At 36.7% G+C, this 16,845-nt stretch overlaps 1 protein-coding gene across 1 annotated transcript; it reads right to left on the bottom strand.

The window, feature by feature from the left end:
* Nucleotides 1–2,283: 2,283 nt before the first annotated feature.
* LOC135468206 (glucoside xylosyltransferase 1-like) lies at nucleotides 2,284–15,711 on the bottom strand. Its single transcript, XM_064746329.1, has 7 exons — nucleotides 15,057–15,711; nucleotides 9,066–9,228; nucleotides 8,773–8,904; nucleotides 7,065–7,257; nucleotides 5,304–5,453; nucleotides 4,424–4,596; nucleotides 2,284–3,507 (listed from the first exon to the last, which is right to left on the bottom strand). The coding sequence occupies exons 1-7, from the start codon at nucleotides 15,296–15,298 to the stop codon at nucleotides 3,316–3,318; spliced, it is 1,245 nt and encodes a 414-aa protein (XP_064602399.1). The 5' UTR covers nucleotides 15,299–15,711; the 3' UTR covers nucleotides 2,284–3,315.
* Between the last annotated feature and the right edge of the window lie 1,134 nt (nucleotides 15,712–16,845).

Genomic DNA, 16,845 nt, shown 5'->3' with positions numbered 1-16,845 from the left:
TTTTAGCATGCACAGAAAAATTAGAAGTTACCATACACTTAAATGTACATACAAACAGTATACATGATAACATGCCTAATTGTAATGGATTTGATTCACTAGCTCATCTTTCCTGAAGGATGAGAATTAAAACGCATTATTACTTTATAGTTATTTTTTGGACATACAGACTTATGTTAGGCTTTAAATTACTGAAACCTGAAGACAGCTAGCTACAACAACCGAACACACCAGGGCTCACCATATGCCGTACAAAAGTTATTTGAAATTGGTCGAGTAATTAAGTAAAATGGGATACACATATTAACAGTGACAACATGACTTCCTGGAACAATTTTTCTAAGAAATATAACTGAAATATCATTTGCTTTAGCTTCCTGAATTACAACCTTCAGAACTTCCATGAATTCATACTCAGCACTGTACTTGTATTGAACAGACGCATAACACAACAAGAATACCTTTAATAGACTCAAATGGTGAAACGTGCTAATATGCAAAATGTTGCCAGTCTGAGAAAATATTTACTTATTTATATTTTCTTTTTCAATGGTGTTTTATGCTGTACTCAAGAATATTTCACACATATGACAGCAACCTCCAAGAAAATAAGCTACTGACTGAAGTGCAGCTTGGTAAATGCATCTTTGAAATGTTCAAAAGAACCCAATTGCTGCATATCTAGCAACAAAACTTAGTTTACAAAAGTACATCTCATTTCAATAGGTTTGCTCTTTCATTTAATACATATAAGTACCCCTGCTATAGAAACTTAGAACTGAAGAGATGCCTGTTCCTGGAAGATTTTGTGGTATTACCTATTGACGCAGTCAAAGCTTTCTTTTCACAAGAACACATCTGGGTAATGAGGACACATTAAATAAAAAGAAACTGATATGCAGGTAAGCAGTTTTTAAGGTAGACATGTAAGTACATTGTACCTGCAAGATAGTACTATAATGGATTCGTTAATATACTGGGACCTTAACATGTCCATTCATTGGCAAAGTAACAGACAGCACAATGCAAATACAAGCAAAAGAAATCATATAAGCGAGTTTTGTAAATTTCAAATGATGTAAATTCTTCCAAAAAATTTACATTTATCCAACTGCACAAAAAGCACTATATATCTATGTACATCAATAAGCCTATTTACTTCAACCTGTAATGATACAGGAAGACAAGTACTGACTATTTCCTTCTCTTTTTCTGGCCAAGGGGTATATACATGTATAAACAATAAGTTTGCAATGATATTACAAACAAATATAAGTACACACCACATTCAGTTTACGCCTATATCAGTATCACAATATGAATATCAAAACCTCACATTTTCAGGACTTTATCAAACCGCAGAGGGCTACTCTATGGCCTGACACAGGCCATAGTTAACCAAGTATGAAATAATGATCAAGAAATGGGAATGGAATAGTTAACCATGGTAAACCAACCAACACATTAATACAGGACCAAATCAGCATTGCCTTCAAAGCGGGAATGATCTCGCACCAGTTTTCAGCCCTAGAACCTAAAAGTCTAAATCCCGAATAATGATTGCATCATTATAGTCAGATCAGCAGTATATAAAACTACACCAGGTGAAAATTCTACCAAAAAATACATGTAGCATTTTTCAACAACATATTACCATTTCAGTCCATTTGAGATTTTGATATATTCTGCTGAATGATGATTAGGTTTAGCAGCATCTTATAGAACTGCCTTGCTTTAGTTACTTAGTAATTAGTCGTCTCAATAAAACACAAATAAGTCAAATTACAAAGCAGAAACATATCTAACCCAAGACAATCAATGAATAAATTTCACTTAGAAATTAACAGCAGATAATGAATAAAATAACTGTAAAGAAGACTGCATGTAATAACAATTTCCCACAAATATTGCACCTTTGGTGAATATTTATTACACAATAATAAATATTTTGATTTTGAGCTACAATATAATAAATACTCTTCATTATAAAATATTACTGACTGGTCACTTTATATTAGGGCCATAAATCAGCAATATGTACTATCGATCAATTTTTTCTGTTAAATATTTTTGCGACACAGATCTTTTCAATGTACCATGGTATTTCATACAAACATGCTTCAATCTGCAGATATTAAAAACTGCCTCTGTTTCTTTTGCTTTGCAAGACATTCTGTAATGATCATTACCAAAGGCTACATACAGTCACAAGCACAACTTCACACCAATTGTAATCATTAGCATTTCACACAAGGCCTTAGCTCAAGTAAATTTTCGATTTTTGCTTTCTTTGTTATACTGCCACATATTGGTTTCTCCAGTATTTTTGAGCTACTAGACTTTGACCCAGGTCAGAATCTGGATTCCTTTGGTATAGAGATCTTACTTGTATATTACCCATCATGGGCTATGACAGGTAAAATAAACTTGCACTTCATTTCTCATAGACTGAAGCAACACATCTTTGAACAAAATGTAAACTTCAAGAGATCTGTTCTGATATAACCATTGTGACTGTGTACATGTCAACGACAACGCTCTCAAGAGGGTGTTTCTGCATTTGAATTTCACCAGTAAACAATACATGCACAGGCAAAAACTCACTCAGTATTAACTTAGAACAAACCCAGAAGCACATCTCTGTGTAGAAACTGTGTTGAAAGAACCAAAGTTTCTTAAGATCCTGGTATCACTACTCAGCCTTCAGTACATAAACATATCTGCTCTGGCCAGTCATTATATTTTGCAGTCGGAAGGTGGTAGGTTCGATCTGATCTGATCTCAAGCCTTAGCTTTAAGTTTTTCATCTGATTGATTCAGTACTCGAGGTTATATCACTTGTTGAGATTCTCATAATGTTTATTGGTGGGGAGATCAAGCAGAGCCCACAGTTAGCATGTTACATATTGTACATACTTACAACATTTTGCTCATTTACATGTACCTACAGGCACTCACTTTCAGTAACATTTTTAATATAATACTTCTACAACATTTAGTATTATTCTGTAAACAAATCCACAGGAAGACTTTCTGAGATTAACGTGATATGATCTGGCCAAATGTTTTCCTTAATCAACGTTTCCATCAACAACACAAATCTCTCAAAATTTTGCTGCATTTTCCTGTATGTACATCAAGACCTTGACTGAATTGGGAATATATAGGCTGAAATCCGTGACATTTAATTATCACCTGTACTGCCTGGCTCAACTGACAATTAAGGATTGCTAACAAGAACAGCGCAGGTTGCTACAACAACTGGAGATACTTCCGTGGCATGAGCTTTTTGCCAAAAAAGCTAGTGAGATTTCCTTACACCTGCTTGACAGTGTCTTGCCCCAAGTTCCATTGTTCATCTCGTCTCTTCTGCCACTCTATCGCCTGCTGTTCAAACTGCTTTATAAAGATATCGGCCACTTGGCCACAGTTTGTGACCTGCGTGCGACCGAGATTCTGTTTCATCTTCACCAGAAGGCTGTGCTGCAGAGAGTCCCCGAAGTGATGCTTTTCAAAAACAAAAAGAAGATGTACATGTCAAGGTTTGCTGGATACAGGAAAAGTAATGCATAGCCAACATCAATGTTTCTCAAAGAGAAAAAAAAAGTCTAGCCAGTTTTAAGTCTAGCCAACTTCAGTAACATGAAATGATGCCACATTTGTGCTACAGCTGAGATCTGTTTCATTCTTCCCAGATTAGCTTTCAGAAATACAGATCTGTAGCCTTCCACTCACTAACCTGGAACTTGGTCTTTCCGGGTGTGCAGTCCTCAACATGTCAAAGCTGTATGCAACAAAAACATGTTTCTTGTAATCCATCAGTAATTCTTACTTCATATCACCGAGCTATTTGTGAATAGTAAAGACTATAACATCACAATTAACACAAATGCATCAGTTACATCGGCAGCAAGCCAAACATTGTCTGAAAAGAGATGAACTCGTGGAATGATTTTACTGAAACCAATGAGGTGTACACCATCTGAAGGGAGATTGACAAATTGTTTGGTAGTTGTAACTTTAATTTGTGTGTTGATAATGAACAGAAATGATCTATAATCCACTATATTGTGAAAAATATGATTTTAATTTTGGGAAGACCAGCTGAGTCCACCCTAGCAATTGATTTGAAAAATGGCGGCTTGCGAAGTTCTGATGCTGTCTGAGTAGGTGTGTCAGTTACATTTGTGTTATTTGTGATGTTATGGCCTTTATTATTCCCACAAAATCAGGTGATATCAATTCAGAATCACTTTAAGATCATGGGATACCTCTTTTTGTGGCGTACAGCGTTGGTGCTTGGGAGACAGCACAGATGACACAACCTCATTCCAGGCTAGTGAATGCAACAGTTCAGAGCGGTTAATGTGGAAGCTAAGCTGGGAACATGGCTAACTGATCTCAGAGCTACATTTGTGCATACCTGACTGAATGCATCGTAGATGGCCTTAAATGTGGGCTGTTTGTCGTTATGTAGCACACCACGGTTACCATGGAGAACTGAGATACCAGCCTGCTCTGCCAGTTTACAGGTGCTCATGTACATACAATGGTCAGGCCGGTAGTTCCAATCACAACCATACACATAAAGCCGTTCTGGGAACAGAGATACACACACAAATACATACACATACATGCCTGCAACACCACAATGAAGGTATTTACTTCTTTACTTAGAGCCATTTTTGATTTCAAAAGTCAAAATCTGACATTTATTTTCCAGATTCTTCTCTAGAATGTTCCCCTCCAGCTAGTGGTTAGTTTCACAGTTGGAGAAAATCCTAGTGTCTTGAGAAAACCACTACTTGATCTTTGTTCAGTTACTAACCAGCTATTTGATGTGTGACATACGGTCTGGTATGAGCACTAGACTATACAAACAACTTTGTGAGCATTGTTTACTGTTACCAAAGTTCCATAGCTTTTATATGATGTAAATCTTCAAACTTTTCACTAACTGAAGCCCTTTTTTCAGTGAAATTATCCATACAATAATTATGAAAATAACACCAAAAATGTTTTGTTTATGTTACTAAAGATGAAGGCTTCCTACAAATGTTCAAATTATTTCACTACACCTCATAGTTCTCTGAGAATGTTTCAATATATTGCTCACTGAGGGGGATGAAAAGGTTGAAGAATTAGGGTAACTAACACAATTTTAACTATCAGGGCTTCACAATAAACACAAATAAAACTTGAGGAATCATGACGGGTAATCAAAGTTATCTGATACGAAACTACTTGTTCGCAATGTAAAGGCATGTAACTGAGAAAGTTATCTGTGTCTTTTCTGCTCCTACCTGGGAAGTAATGAAAGATGATATTGATTACATCCTGGTCTCCCCACGTAATCTTCATCTTGTATTCCTGGTAATACTTGAGGACATGTGTCAGCCAATCAAATTTCCTCATTCGGGTCAGGTTCATTAACATTACACCCGAGTTCACACCTAGAAATAGACGTCAGGTGAGAATGGAAACCAACTTCACCCTAAAATAGGACCTTCCCTTGCCTGAGATTGCTTATTAAATGTGATGACAACACAGCATTTTGAAAATTACTAGACCAATGACGTCAGATAGATTGCAATATTATATCACTGCAGTTCCCTTTTTTTTTTTACCTAATTTTGCTTAAGCCATTGTGCTGAGGGGAGAAGGGAGGATGCACAAATGTTAATTCTTTTTAAGAATTTTACATGGAATGTTAGAATAAAACCTTAACTGAGGTCATCCCTACTCCTTTCGTCTTTGTAGTCTTTGATATTGTATTACCTTTATGCCTTTGTTAACAGTGACCTTACATCATTGATATCTCTTCATCTTTAAGATGATAACGCAGTTTTCTAGAATTTGCGTCCTGTGAAATGAAAGAAATCTACCTGCAAAGGATTAAGAGCTTTAATGTTCCTACCACCAAAGGCAGGTGGAAATTTCATCAAGAAAGCCAACAAAACAACCCAAGCTTAGCCAAAGCCCAAATGGTATATCCGTGATACCATATAGGCTGCATGTACCTGTTGGGTAACCTTCAGGAAATCCCATCCACTTTTCACAATAGTTTCCATGTACCAGTGATACCTTAGACCCAAGACATTCTATAATATTTTAAAGGACATTAACTTAATTTTGCTCTTTAGAGTAGTCTCCCTTGAAATGTGCTTTTCTATCAGCATTTTTGCACAAGCAGAGTTAAGCTGGTATAAATGTGAAAAGTGGCTTTAAGCTGTTATGACACTTTCCCTTATTACTAAGCAGTGGTATTTAACCCCGATCAACGACATGGCTTTAATACAATTTCAGTTCATTAGATAGTTTGCCTGTACCGTTCGAACAGTGATTGGATCAAATATCCGAGTTCCCATTTGATGGTATCAGTTCAGGTAGCTATTACTGAACTAGCTTAAATTCGGCTTAAAACAGGCTTGATCACATGGTTGTGTCAACGCACACTTCTTCACAATTTAGATTTCATGTATACTAACTTTCGGCTACGTGAACCAGATATTCAATCAACTTCTCCTGTGCAAAGTATGTTATAGTCTTCTAATTCCAAGCTTTCATTACTCAGTATGTTTGAGCCTACACATATTTCTAGTCTTGGTGTAGCTGTAAATGTACATGTAGCTAGGAACACTAGGCAGAGCAGATCTTGTGTAACAGGGTGCATTATGTCTTTCTTGGTGCAGACATTTATTTATTTATTTATTTGATTGGTGTTTGATCTGCCAACATTATGGTGGGAGGAAAGCAGGCTAACCCACCACCTCCATCCGTAGGATACTTGTGCAGATTTCCTAACTTATCAGATCAAAGAGCAAAAATGAATTAAATAAAATTCTAGTATGTGAGCAGTGACATCAAAATAAAGTACTTAACTTTGATGAATATGTTTATATCCTTATTTGATGTAACTAAAGACTAATAAAGAATTCTTAAGTTATACAGCAACAGGCACATTCATGTGCTGTAAACAGACAATTTGTACCTAGTTCAGTGCATATCTGCACAACTTGTTTTCACAAGAATTTACAAAAGCAATTCAACACGTCCAGACAAACCTAAATGGCCATAGTATGGGTGGCGTGCAAATCTTTTGTACCAGCTGGTCTGTTCATCTTCATGCTCTGGAGCTAAAGCCGCAAACTGAGAAGAATTAAACTTGTGGAAGTGGTCCCAAACATCATCCACTGGACGCAGAAACAAAATGTCCGTGTCGACGTAGAGAATGGAGTCAACATCTTTGAGTAATACCTGAAAAAACAACAAAGATGTTACAGTGTGTTTACAAAGTTCATCAGAATAGAAACAAAATGTCCGTGTTGACGTAGAGAATGGAGTCAACATCTTTGAGTAATACCTGAAAAAACAACAAAGATGTTACAGTGTGTTTACAAAGTTCATCAGAATAGAAACAAAATGTCCATGTCGACGTAGAGAATGGAGTCAACATCTTTGAGTAATACCTGAAAAAACAACAAAGATGTTACAGTGTGTTCATCAGAATAGAAACAATGTGACCATGTTATTCATCATGTTAAAAAGAAAATGAAGCATAACGAGTGAACATCATGGTTCAAGCGTGTTATTTACCATACAGAAACAGCTATCTTCACAACATAGTTAAAACCAGACTGTAACTGTATCTTTTGTAATACTCTATGCCACTAATAGCCAAACCCATAAATATACTGGCAATACTCAGTGTGTTCCAAGAACTTGTCTTGCTAAGGCAAACTCATCCCTAAACAGCTGGCTGAAATTCACCTGTTCAGCTGCAGACAATCACAACGGCCTGGTCCATACAGAAATGATAACATGGTACATACAGATACAAGCTCACTACTGTAGTAAATTGAACAATCACATGCAGTGTTTGCTTTGGAATACATTTCACACTGTCTGAAAAGAACATTTTAGAACACATACATAAATCAAAAGAGAGTTTCAACGTTTTTCACTGAAATTACATTAGTTCAACATCAACAAATGAAAGAAGCATTGCATCATTGCAGACAACATTACATTCAGAGTACGTCAAATTATACAGTGGACCAATCAGGAGGTGCTCATACAATACTACTCTACGACAGACCCCCATAACCTTATGGTTTCAGGTTCTGCTGAAAAACACCTGTTTATCTGGTACAAGTGGTGACTGACACAATCACTGTTAGCCAATGAGCACTCTGTACAAGCTGAAAGCCTTCGCGAAAGACGACAAATTTTCATTGGGAGAGGTATCTTCATTAATATTCCTGATTACCCATGAAATAAGACGTTGATCACTGAACACTAAATTAAATAAATTCATAGAGAGGCGGACGTTATTGTTTGTGAGAAATTCAGGGTCAAACAGCTCTGTGCATATATCGGATATGAAGTCTTCCAAGTGTATTCTTCACAGAAAAGATATTTTATGTATCAGTTACCACTACAGACAGAAACAGTGAAGCCCATCTGCTTCACAACGCTGCAGAGTATGGTAGTGCTTGCCCAGCAGTCTCAGACCTCCACGCAGAGACCATCCTCAGAATTCCCAACTCATGCTAAAAAATTATACCCAACCAGCATTGGCAACCCACTTTTATGAGTCAAACCAACTTCTGATATAAAACAACAACAGCCATTTTTAGCTAGGTGTTAGTAGGTTCGTTTCCATTAGTCAATGTGGATTAGCGGTCTCGAGATCCCCCGTACAAGGATTTGCAGGGTGTTTCAGCTGAGGATGGTAGACTGTAAGCCTAAGGAAAGTAACACAATACTCACTGGTATAAAGAGTCTCTGGGAAGCACAGGGTTTGAACAGCCTCTTCCACTCTGACACATGACCGGCAGGGAAGGTGATGGAGTAAATGTTGAACCTGAACTTTTTCTGGAACTCCTCTGGCCAGAAAGATAGCTGTGGAGTGACAGATTATCATGACTCAAACACATGTATGTTGTATGAAGTTTGGAGGTTTACACAGCATTTTACTGCGATGTAAAACAGCAAAAAAAAATTCATCATCATTGTGAAACTGTTAGCTTTTATCAAAATAACCGAGATGAGAAAATATCTACCTGGTCCTTGAAGGACTGATGGAGTTCATCCTCAGCAAACACATGGAACACTAGTTTTCTCTTGGACAGAAGAATTGCTGACTTGAGCAGTACCATTGTCTCTTCTACTCTTGGGGCTCCACAGGCCACAACTGAGAGGTGCATTATCTCCCCTGACCACTCACTGAAAACATTAGAGGGGGTAAATGTATAGACTTTATTCTCAGGAAAAGTACATATGTGAATGATTCAAGTAAATCATTGATGACCCTGAACGTTTGGAAATAGTGTATAAAGGCCTGAGCTGGATCACTTCATAGAATTTTGCAGTTTATGTCATTTTTACATATTTGATATTAATTTGTAACAAGATTATTCTAACAGATTGAGATGAGAATCTAACAGTTCCAGTTTTATAATGTCTTAACTTTCTAGTCTTCATAACATTGCCAATACCAGTCCACACGTCACAAAATCCTGGCTGTCTTAAGTCAAATCTAAATGAACTCAATCTTATCCTAAAAGAAAATGACTATAAAGTTACAGAATCATTAATTTAATAGCATAGTGTAAAACTTTGTTCAAATTTTCAAATTTGCATTTACTTTATTTGAAGTTTGGACACCTTGCAAATCCGCAAAGGTTGATCAAAGGGGAGAGTTGATGATAATAATGATTTACACACAGTGAGGTCTGGTGAATCAACCTACAAAAGGCTTTATGTTGTCATAACAACAGTAAGTATGATTGCATACTGTGCATGATTTCAAATATATTAAATTTTCTATATGAAGTTCATAATACAATCTGAAACATATTCTTCTTGAAGAGGTTTGTAAAGTAGGGTAACCAGAAAGCCAGTCTGTTAGAATAATCTTGTTACAAATTAATATCAAATATGTAAAAATGACATAAACTGCAAAATTCTATGAAGTAATCCAGTTCAGGCCTTTATACACATGTATCAATCACCTGGTCGATTTACTAAAGGGTACATTCACAACACATTTATACACATGAACTATAAAATTGCCCATTACCCAAACTACATACTGATTCATAATAACACTCTTAATTACACTGTAGATTTACAGGTGCACACATGTAAGGTGCTTTGCTAAATGTGTGTCCAGAGCAAATACACCCAGGGGTAATACAAGCAAAGGATCGGCTGTGTCAAGACTAGCAGCTTCAGTTGTGAATTAATCTCATATTTGTCAGCTACAAAAGTATTTATTTATTTTTTCATTCAGTGTTTCATGCCGTACATAAGAATATTTCACTTATACGACGGTGATCAGCATTATGGTGGGAGGAAACCGGGCAGAGCCCAGGGGAAACCCACAACCGTCCGCAAGTTACTGCCAGACCTTCCCACGTAGCCAGCATGAGCTGGACTTGAACTCGCAGTGACTGCATTGGTGAGAGGCTCCAGGGTCATTACGCTGCGCTAGTACGCTAACCAAATGAGCCACGGAGGCCCCCAGCTACAAAAGTAAGACCTCGATGACAAGCAGCTATCAGGATGACAACAATTCATATGGGCTTGCGATAATACAAAAAAAAAAAATAAAAAATAAATACTTTAATTTGAATCACGTTTTGTAAGGCTACATATTCATGTGCATCTTGGAACTAGAATTCAGTTGTCTGAAAACACCCCCTCCCCTCCTCCTTCCATCTCCCAGAAAACTAAGAAAACCTTCAAGGAAATGGCAGGACATCATGTTGCTTAGTTTGGCTTCACAGATATGGTTTCAAGGGGCCATTCGCAGTAAATCAAAAGAGTACCTAAAGTATCTCAACAGGAGTAATAATGAAAGTAATTACCTGATCATAATTCAACTCATGTATGTTTAGATTATAGGGAAGATGTATTCTAAGTTTCAGGGAAAGAGTTTCAGTACTTTAGGAAGAATTCCATGAGCGGAATCTGAATACATAGAAAAGCACTACCGCACAAAGTACGACAGTAATTATGAAATCAGACGCCCCCCCCCCCCACTCAACAACCACCACCACCAGGTATAATAAGTGTTTTATCATTCCTGCACATATTTTTTTTTTAGCTTAAACTAAAGCCTGATGTAAACATGCCAAGAATTAATCATCCTAGTTTTCCAGATTTAACAACATTATTTTCACAAAATGAAGCAGGGCATTTTGCACAGCCCCGTTTATCCCGCCCTCTCTTCCAAAGAATGCTTAATTGGATAATAGATGACAAACATTTTTTTTGTAGGTAAACCAAGTTTGAAAGGAAAACCACTACAGACAAAATTCCCAGCCCACTAAATCCACATTTCACTGGAAAGCTGGCTAATAAATTCTTAACTGATAGTAAACACTTGAAAAGGTTTCTAATGTTCAACCCTAAATTCAAAAATTTAACCTACAAGGTTACCCAGTGCTGCATGTAATAATTACATGTACAGCACTTCCACATCTTTTAAAAGTCTTTCAATATTCCAACAAAATTTTAGTCATAAAAAGTCATAAAGATGTAAATATAGTACACAGAGCGCGAGAATAACTTCACCTGTATCATGCACAGGTGAAGTTTACCTGGATTTCTCAGTGTGTGTGTGTAACTGTGTATACTGACAGGTAAGCCTTTTTCACCTGTCTATTTGGTGTACATGGGCACGAAGTCTACACATATATACATATATTTACACCTTTTTACCGAACATAGGTCATGAAGATCACATGCTTCAAAGGTGGCAAAAAGACAGCTAATGTCGAAATATGTTGCTGGAAAAGTAGCAACACCTGTGTAACTCTTGTTTCGATCTTTGTTTATTATAAATCCTATTCCTAAAATATATATCCTACATGTATCACTGTCATCAAGGGCTGTCAGCCTTAGAGCACTATTGGTTGTTTTGTTACTTTTTGTATGTTTGAATGTATGTAAATTCACCTTTCCAACCATATGATGCTTTATCTTATTTTACACATAAAAATACTGAATATATTTTTTGATGGAACTCTGTAATACATCTGTGCTATATATTGTTTTCTCTGTGAAGGTGTTGGGGAAGAACAGTTTTATTGTAAATTGACTGAGCTACCTTCGACAATTGAAGATTTATTTATTTACTTATTTGATTGGTGTTTTACGCTGTACTCAAGAATATTTCACTTATGTTCTTGTGTCTCTTCTACAGAATTTGTTCAAAAATCCAAATGGCCATAAAATGAAATGTTTCCCTTTGGCATAACTTTTTGGTTATTTTGCATCATAAAATTGATTTCCTCTGTTAATGTACTCTGAGAAGGTGAAGAGATGAGGGATTCAAAGACTTGAACAGTCTTGAAAACCTTGAATCCACAAACAATCACTCCATTAAGCTTACTTTAAAACTGAACTGAAATGTTTTTAATCACAAATGTTTTATCAACAGGCATCTTCTGCTATTGTATATCATTATGGAAGGTTTCTCTGCGAAAATAATTCATCAAGTATTTTTAATATAAACATTTGTAATTAATATTATCCAATGTATGTTAACTGGAAAATGTCCATCGCTTAACTTTTGCTTGTTTTCAGAATGTTGGAATGCTGGGTCTGTTATTCATATTTAGAACAGTGTTTCAGTTTTTGTGACACTGATGTTCGGATGAGTGAACCAAGCTCGCTTTGACCTTTGACCTCAGTTTCAGACCAAACACCTTTGCATTTCACAATAAACCACATAATGGACGTCATGTTAACAGGCAGCCATCTTTGTAACACTTTACATAATCAAATCTGGATAATCAAGCACCCTACTCTTGGCCAACAAGTTACGAAATGAAATGCCTATCATTTGGAGCAGATTTAAAATGTGTCTGTGAAAAACTCTACAAATTAACGCTATAAGTTATAACCATAACCAGAAAACCTTCCCATACACACTGTACATGTATATACATGTATGTACTCGGGGATGTGTGTTCAACGTGTCAGAATAAATACTGACTGAGCAAACTGATGGCAAAACAAAAATAACCTCACAGAACAGGTCTTACAGATTACAGCAACTTCACCATCAGTGTTTATGAGGAAGACATTAAAATCTTACATAAAAAGCAACCTAGCAATTGTCCAGTTAAATTTAGACTTTTCTGCAGTTGTAAACTGGCCAGAGGGTATTCAATGAAGTTATACCTCTCATACATATTAATGTACTTAATTTCAGTCAGTTTGATAGATGGCTTTTAAATGGAATTTACAGCTTTATCACTGTGTCATTATTGTGTCACTGGGTATCTTGAACAGGTATACAAAAGACATCTGTCTAGACAAGAATAAAAAATTTAAGTAAGCACTACTGAAGCGTGTAACCAGCAGAAAAAAACACATATTTATGACAAAAATCCAATAAATTACTGCCATACTTGGATAAATGGATTCCAAATGTTTTTTTTTTTTTGTTTTTTGTTTGTTTTTTTTTTTTTGCTTTATTCAGTTCTGACCAGAATTCAGTTGACAAAATAACTGAAGAGTTCAAGCTACATGTACGCAACTGTCAGAAATTTTCCATATCTGTATCACTGCGTGTTGCCGAGTACAATCTTGAAGACACTGCCTGTTTAATATACTGTATGAACATCACAAATAAATAACTCAGTGATTTACTTATTGCACTGTTGTATAATGCTAAAGAAGATTTCACTTAGATTTGACTACATGTGGTTGGTACTGACCTGATAAAATACTCTGCTAAATGTTTTCATGTCACACAGATAAGCAATTATTTCAGAGAGGCCCAAAGCCAAGAAGAAAACTGGCAACAAGTTAGTCAATTAACAAAAGTGTGGTTAGTATTCCTGATACACTGGTGTTAGGTGAAGGGAATAGGACATCAGTCCAAGGGCCATTTCAGCCCTTAAGTGTGGGTCAGTTTACACAGAGATTTCACACGCACGCTCAGTATGGGACAGTCCAAATCAAACACAAACCCTTCTGATTAAATGCACTACAGGACAGAGGGGCACATACCAACTGACCTGAGAATGCTACAAACCCACTCCTCTTCTTAGGGTGAATTCCCAAATAGCCATTAAATGGGTAGATTGTCATGTACATGTTACAAACTGCTGGACCTTTAGGAGTTTAGGTAACGTACCCCCCGCTCATACCAAAAGGAACTTGGTGGGGAAGCCGAGGTGACCAGATACTGATGAACAGTCAAGCCATGTGAACACCCAGCAGACACTATAGATTACCAGATCCTAAATGATACAACTGTATCTCACATGTACACATCAATATACCAAACTGTCCCTACATCCTCCGTTATTCTTGATTGCCACTGGCTGATCAGGCAGGCTAACATACACTTGTAAGAGCTGCAGGCCCTGCCCACAAGGGGTATATGAGATTTAAACCCTTAGTTTTTCTGATTCAAAATGTATCATACTTCACAAAATACTCTGACATGTAAGTAGCCCTTTAATGGTAGATGAATCAATTAGAATGTAGCAAAATGGGTTGAAGATTAATGGTAGATGCATCAATTAGAATAGATGAATCAATTAGAATGTAGGAAAATGTGTTGATTAATGGTAGATGCATCAATTAGAATAGATGAATCAATTGAAATGTAGCAAAATGTGTTAAAGATCAATGGTAGATGCATCAATTAGAATGTAGCAAAATGTGTTGAAGACTATTGGTAGATGAATCAATTAGAATGTAGCTAAGTGGGTTGAAGATTAATGGTAGATGCATCAATTAGAATAGATGAATCAATTAGAATGTAGCAAAATGTGCAGAAAAATGCAAAACCTTAGGTGAAATACAGTAAATATTATACTATAAGAAAAACGTATGTAAATGTTGATTTCTGCTACAAAACAACTACAATAATACAACCAAATTCAAGCTGCATTATTTTAATACCAGATTACATATCACATTCATGTACAAGAAAGATGATTTATACTCAAAGCAATGTGGTACTGTGTAGCATCTAGTGGAAACTACATGTAGCGCTTAAAAAGCATAAATGTTGCATAACATACCTGGTAACTTGGTTGTTGTTTGCTTGCTGTGATTTGTCATCTGTATCCATGGCAGCCAGGTGGGACTCTCTCTTGTCCTCAATCACACTAGGTTCCTCTAGTGTATCAGCCACTCTCACATTGCTGTGAATGTCATCTTTCACTCTGTCATCATGCTTCTCCATCTTTATCATGTAATACAGCAGCACCCCCACAAATATCACCAGCGTCAGACCCAGACGGAAAATCATTTTTCGCCTCATTTAGCTGATTTGCGAAATCAATCAAAAAAATCTTTGTATAAGACTTGTGACTGCCTAGTGTCATTGATACGAACCACTATACTGGTACAGGCAGGTATAACAGAGATTCAACCATGCCTATGAGATCCTGTTTTCCACAATCAGCCCACTGCACCACATGGAAACTCCAAAACAAGTGAGGGTAAGTGAAGCACGTGTTGGGCACTGTTCCTCCACACTGAATTCACACAAAGGAAGTGGTAAGTACATGACTAAAAGCACAGCTTCTATTCACTGTCTTGTCACCAAGTAGACTTTTCTCGCCACATACTTTAAAAGGGATGACTCGACTTGGTCATCACGTGAAAAAGGCTAAACAAACAGTGTCTGTAGATTTTGTACCTGTATGTATACACATATATCCATACACTGTACCATCATCTGTGTCATACTGCCAGTGTCACAGATTTACTGCAGTAGCAAGTTCATGTCATCACAGAAGTTGACAATCAGCACAGTATCATATGTGAAAGTTTCACAAAGGCGCTCAGCTTCACGTTTCCCCTCGCTCAATTCTTTCAGACGAACTCACAATTGTAGTTAATCAGGACAGTTCTTCAACTGTACTACCTGAGAACTCACATCCCACCCTAACCACGGTAGGACGAGACGTGACCTGCGGACTGGGAGCAAACGTGAACAATTTAAAGACTGTCGCCAAGTTATATAATGTCAACTACATTCAGAACTGCCTTTCTCTTGCTGGTTACTTTTCTAGTGTTTTCAGTCCAGGGTATCTTCTCTGTCCCCCTCAAATCCTGCTCATGTTGACACCCTATCTCCAGGCCAGGCATTCACACAAAGGCTGGGGCTTAGCTGTGGCATGCTTCATTCACCTGGTCAAACAGCCTCTTACATCATTGCTATCCGTACATCTGCAAATATTTAGAAGGTAATTACAAGCAATTAAGCAAATCAATGTATTAGCATCAAGAGCAAGCTAAAAATAGAAGCACAAGCTAAATTATAAGGCTATTAATATTAATTTTTTCTCTTGTTTCTTTTAATTGTGCATTATTATTATTTTTTTTTTTGCCTCTTATGAATTATTAAATGAGTTTCACTTCAGAAAGATGAAATATATGAAATAATAATGAATGTATATTTGTTCATTTATTTATTTATTTGTTTGGTGTTCTACACCGTACTCAAGAATATTTCACTTATGGTGCGAGGAAACCAGGCATGGCCCAGGGGATATTTTTATTCAAGATATGTCATTAGCATTAACACTAGAAATTTATAATATACTCGCTAGAGTTTGGAATCAGCATTTTGATCTGGGAAAAACAACCAAAATATTTATACATGCTTTATTTACAAGTACGTGTAGGTCTTATCAAATTCATAAGACACTAAAGAACTACCAAAAAATGGCATTTCTCCCAGAGCTAGCAACAGACCGATTTCATATAGATCAGCTGCATGCACTGTGCATATATGGCTCATATTTCGATACATGATGATGCTGGAAGGTGTGGTACAATACTGCCCACCACTTTGCAAAT

Source organism: Liolophura sinensis, chromosome 6, assembly GCF_032854445.1.
Source record: "Liolophura sinensis isolate JHLJ2023 chromosome 6, CUHK_Ljap_v2, whole genome shotgun sequence".
NCBI classification, from domain to species: Eukaryota; Metazoa; Mollusca; class Polyplacophora; order Chitonida; family Chitonidae; genus Liolophura; species Liolophura sinensis.
This window is presented reverse-complemented; position numbering and strand designations above follow the sequence as displayed.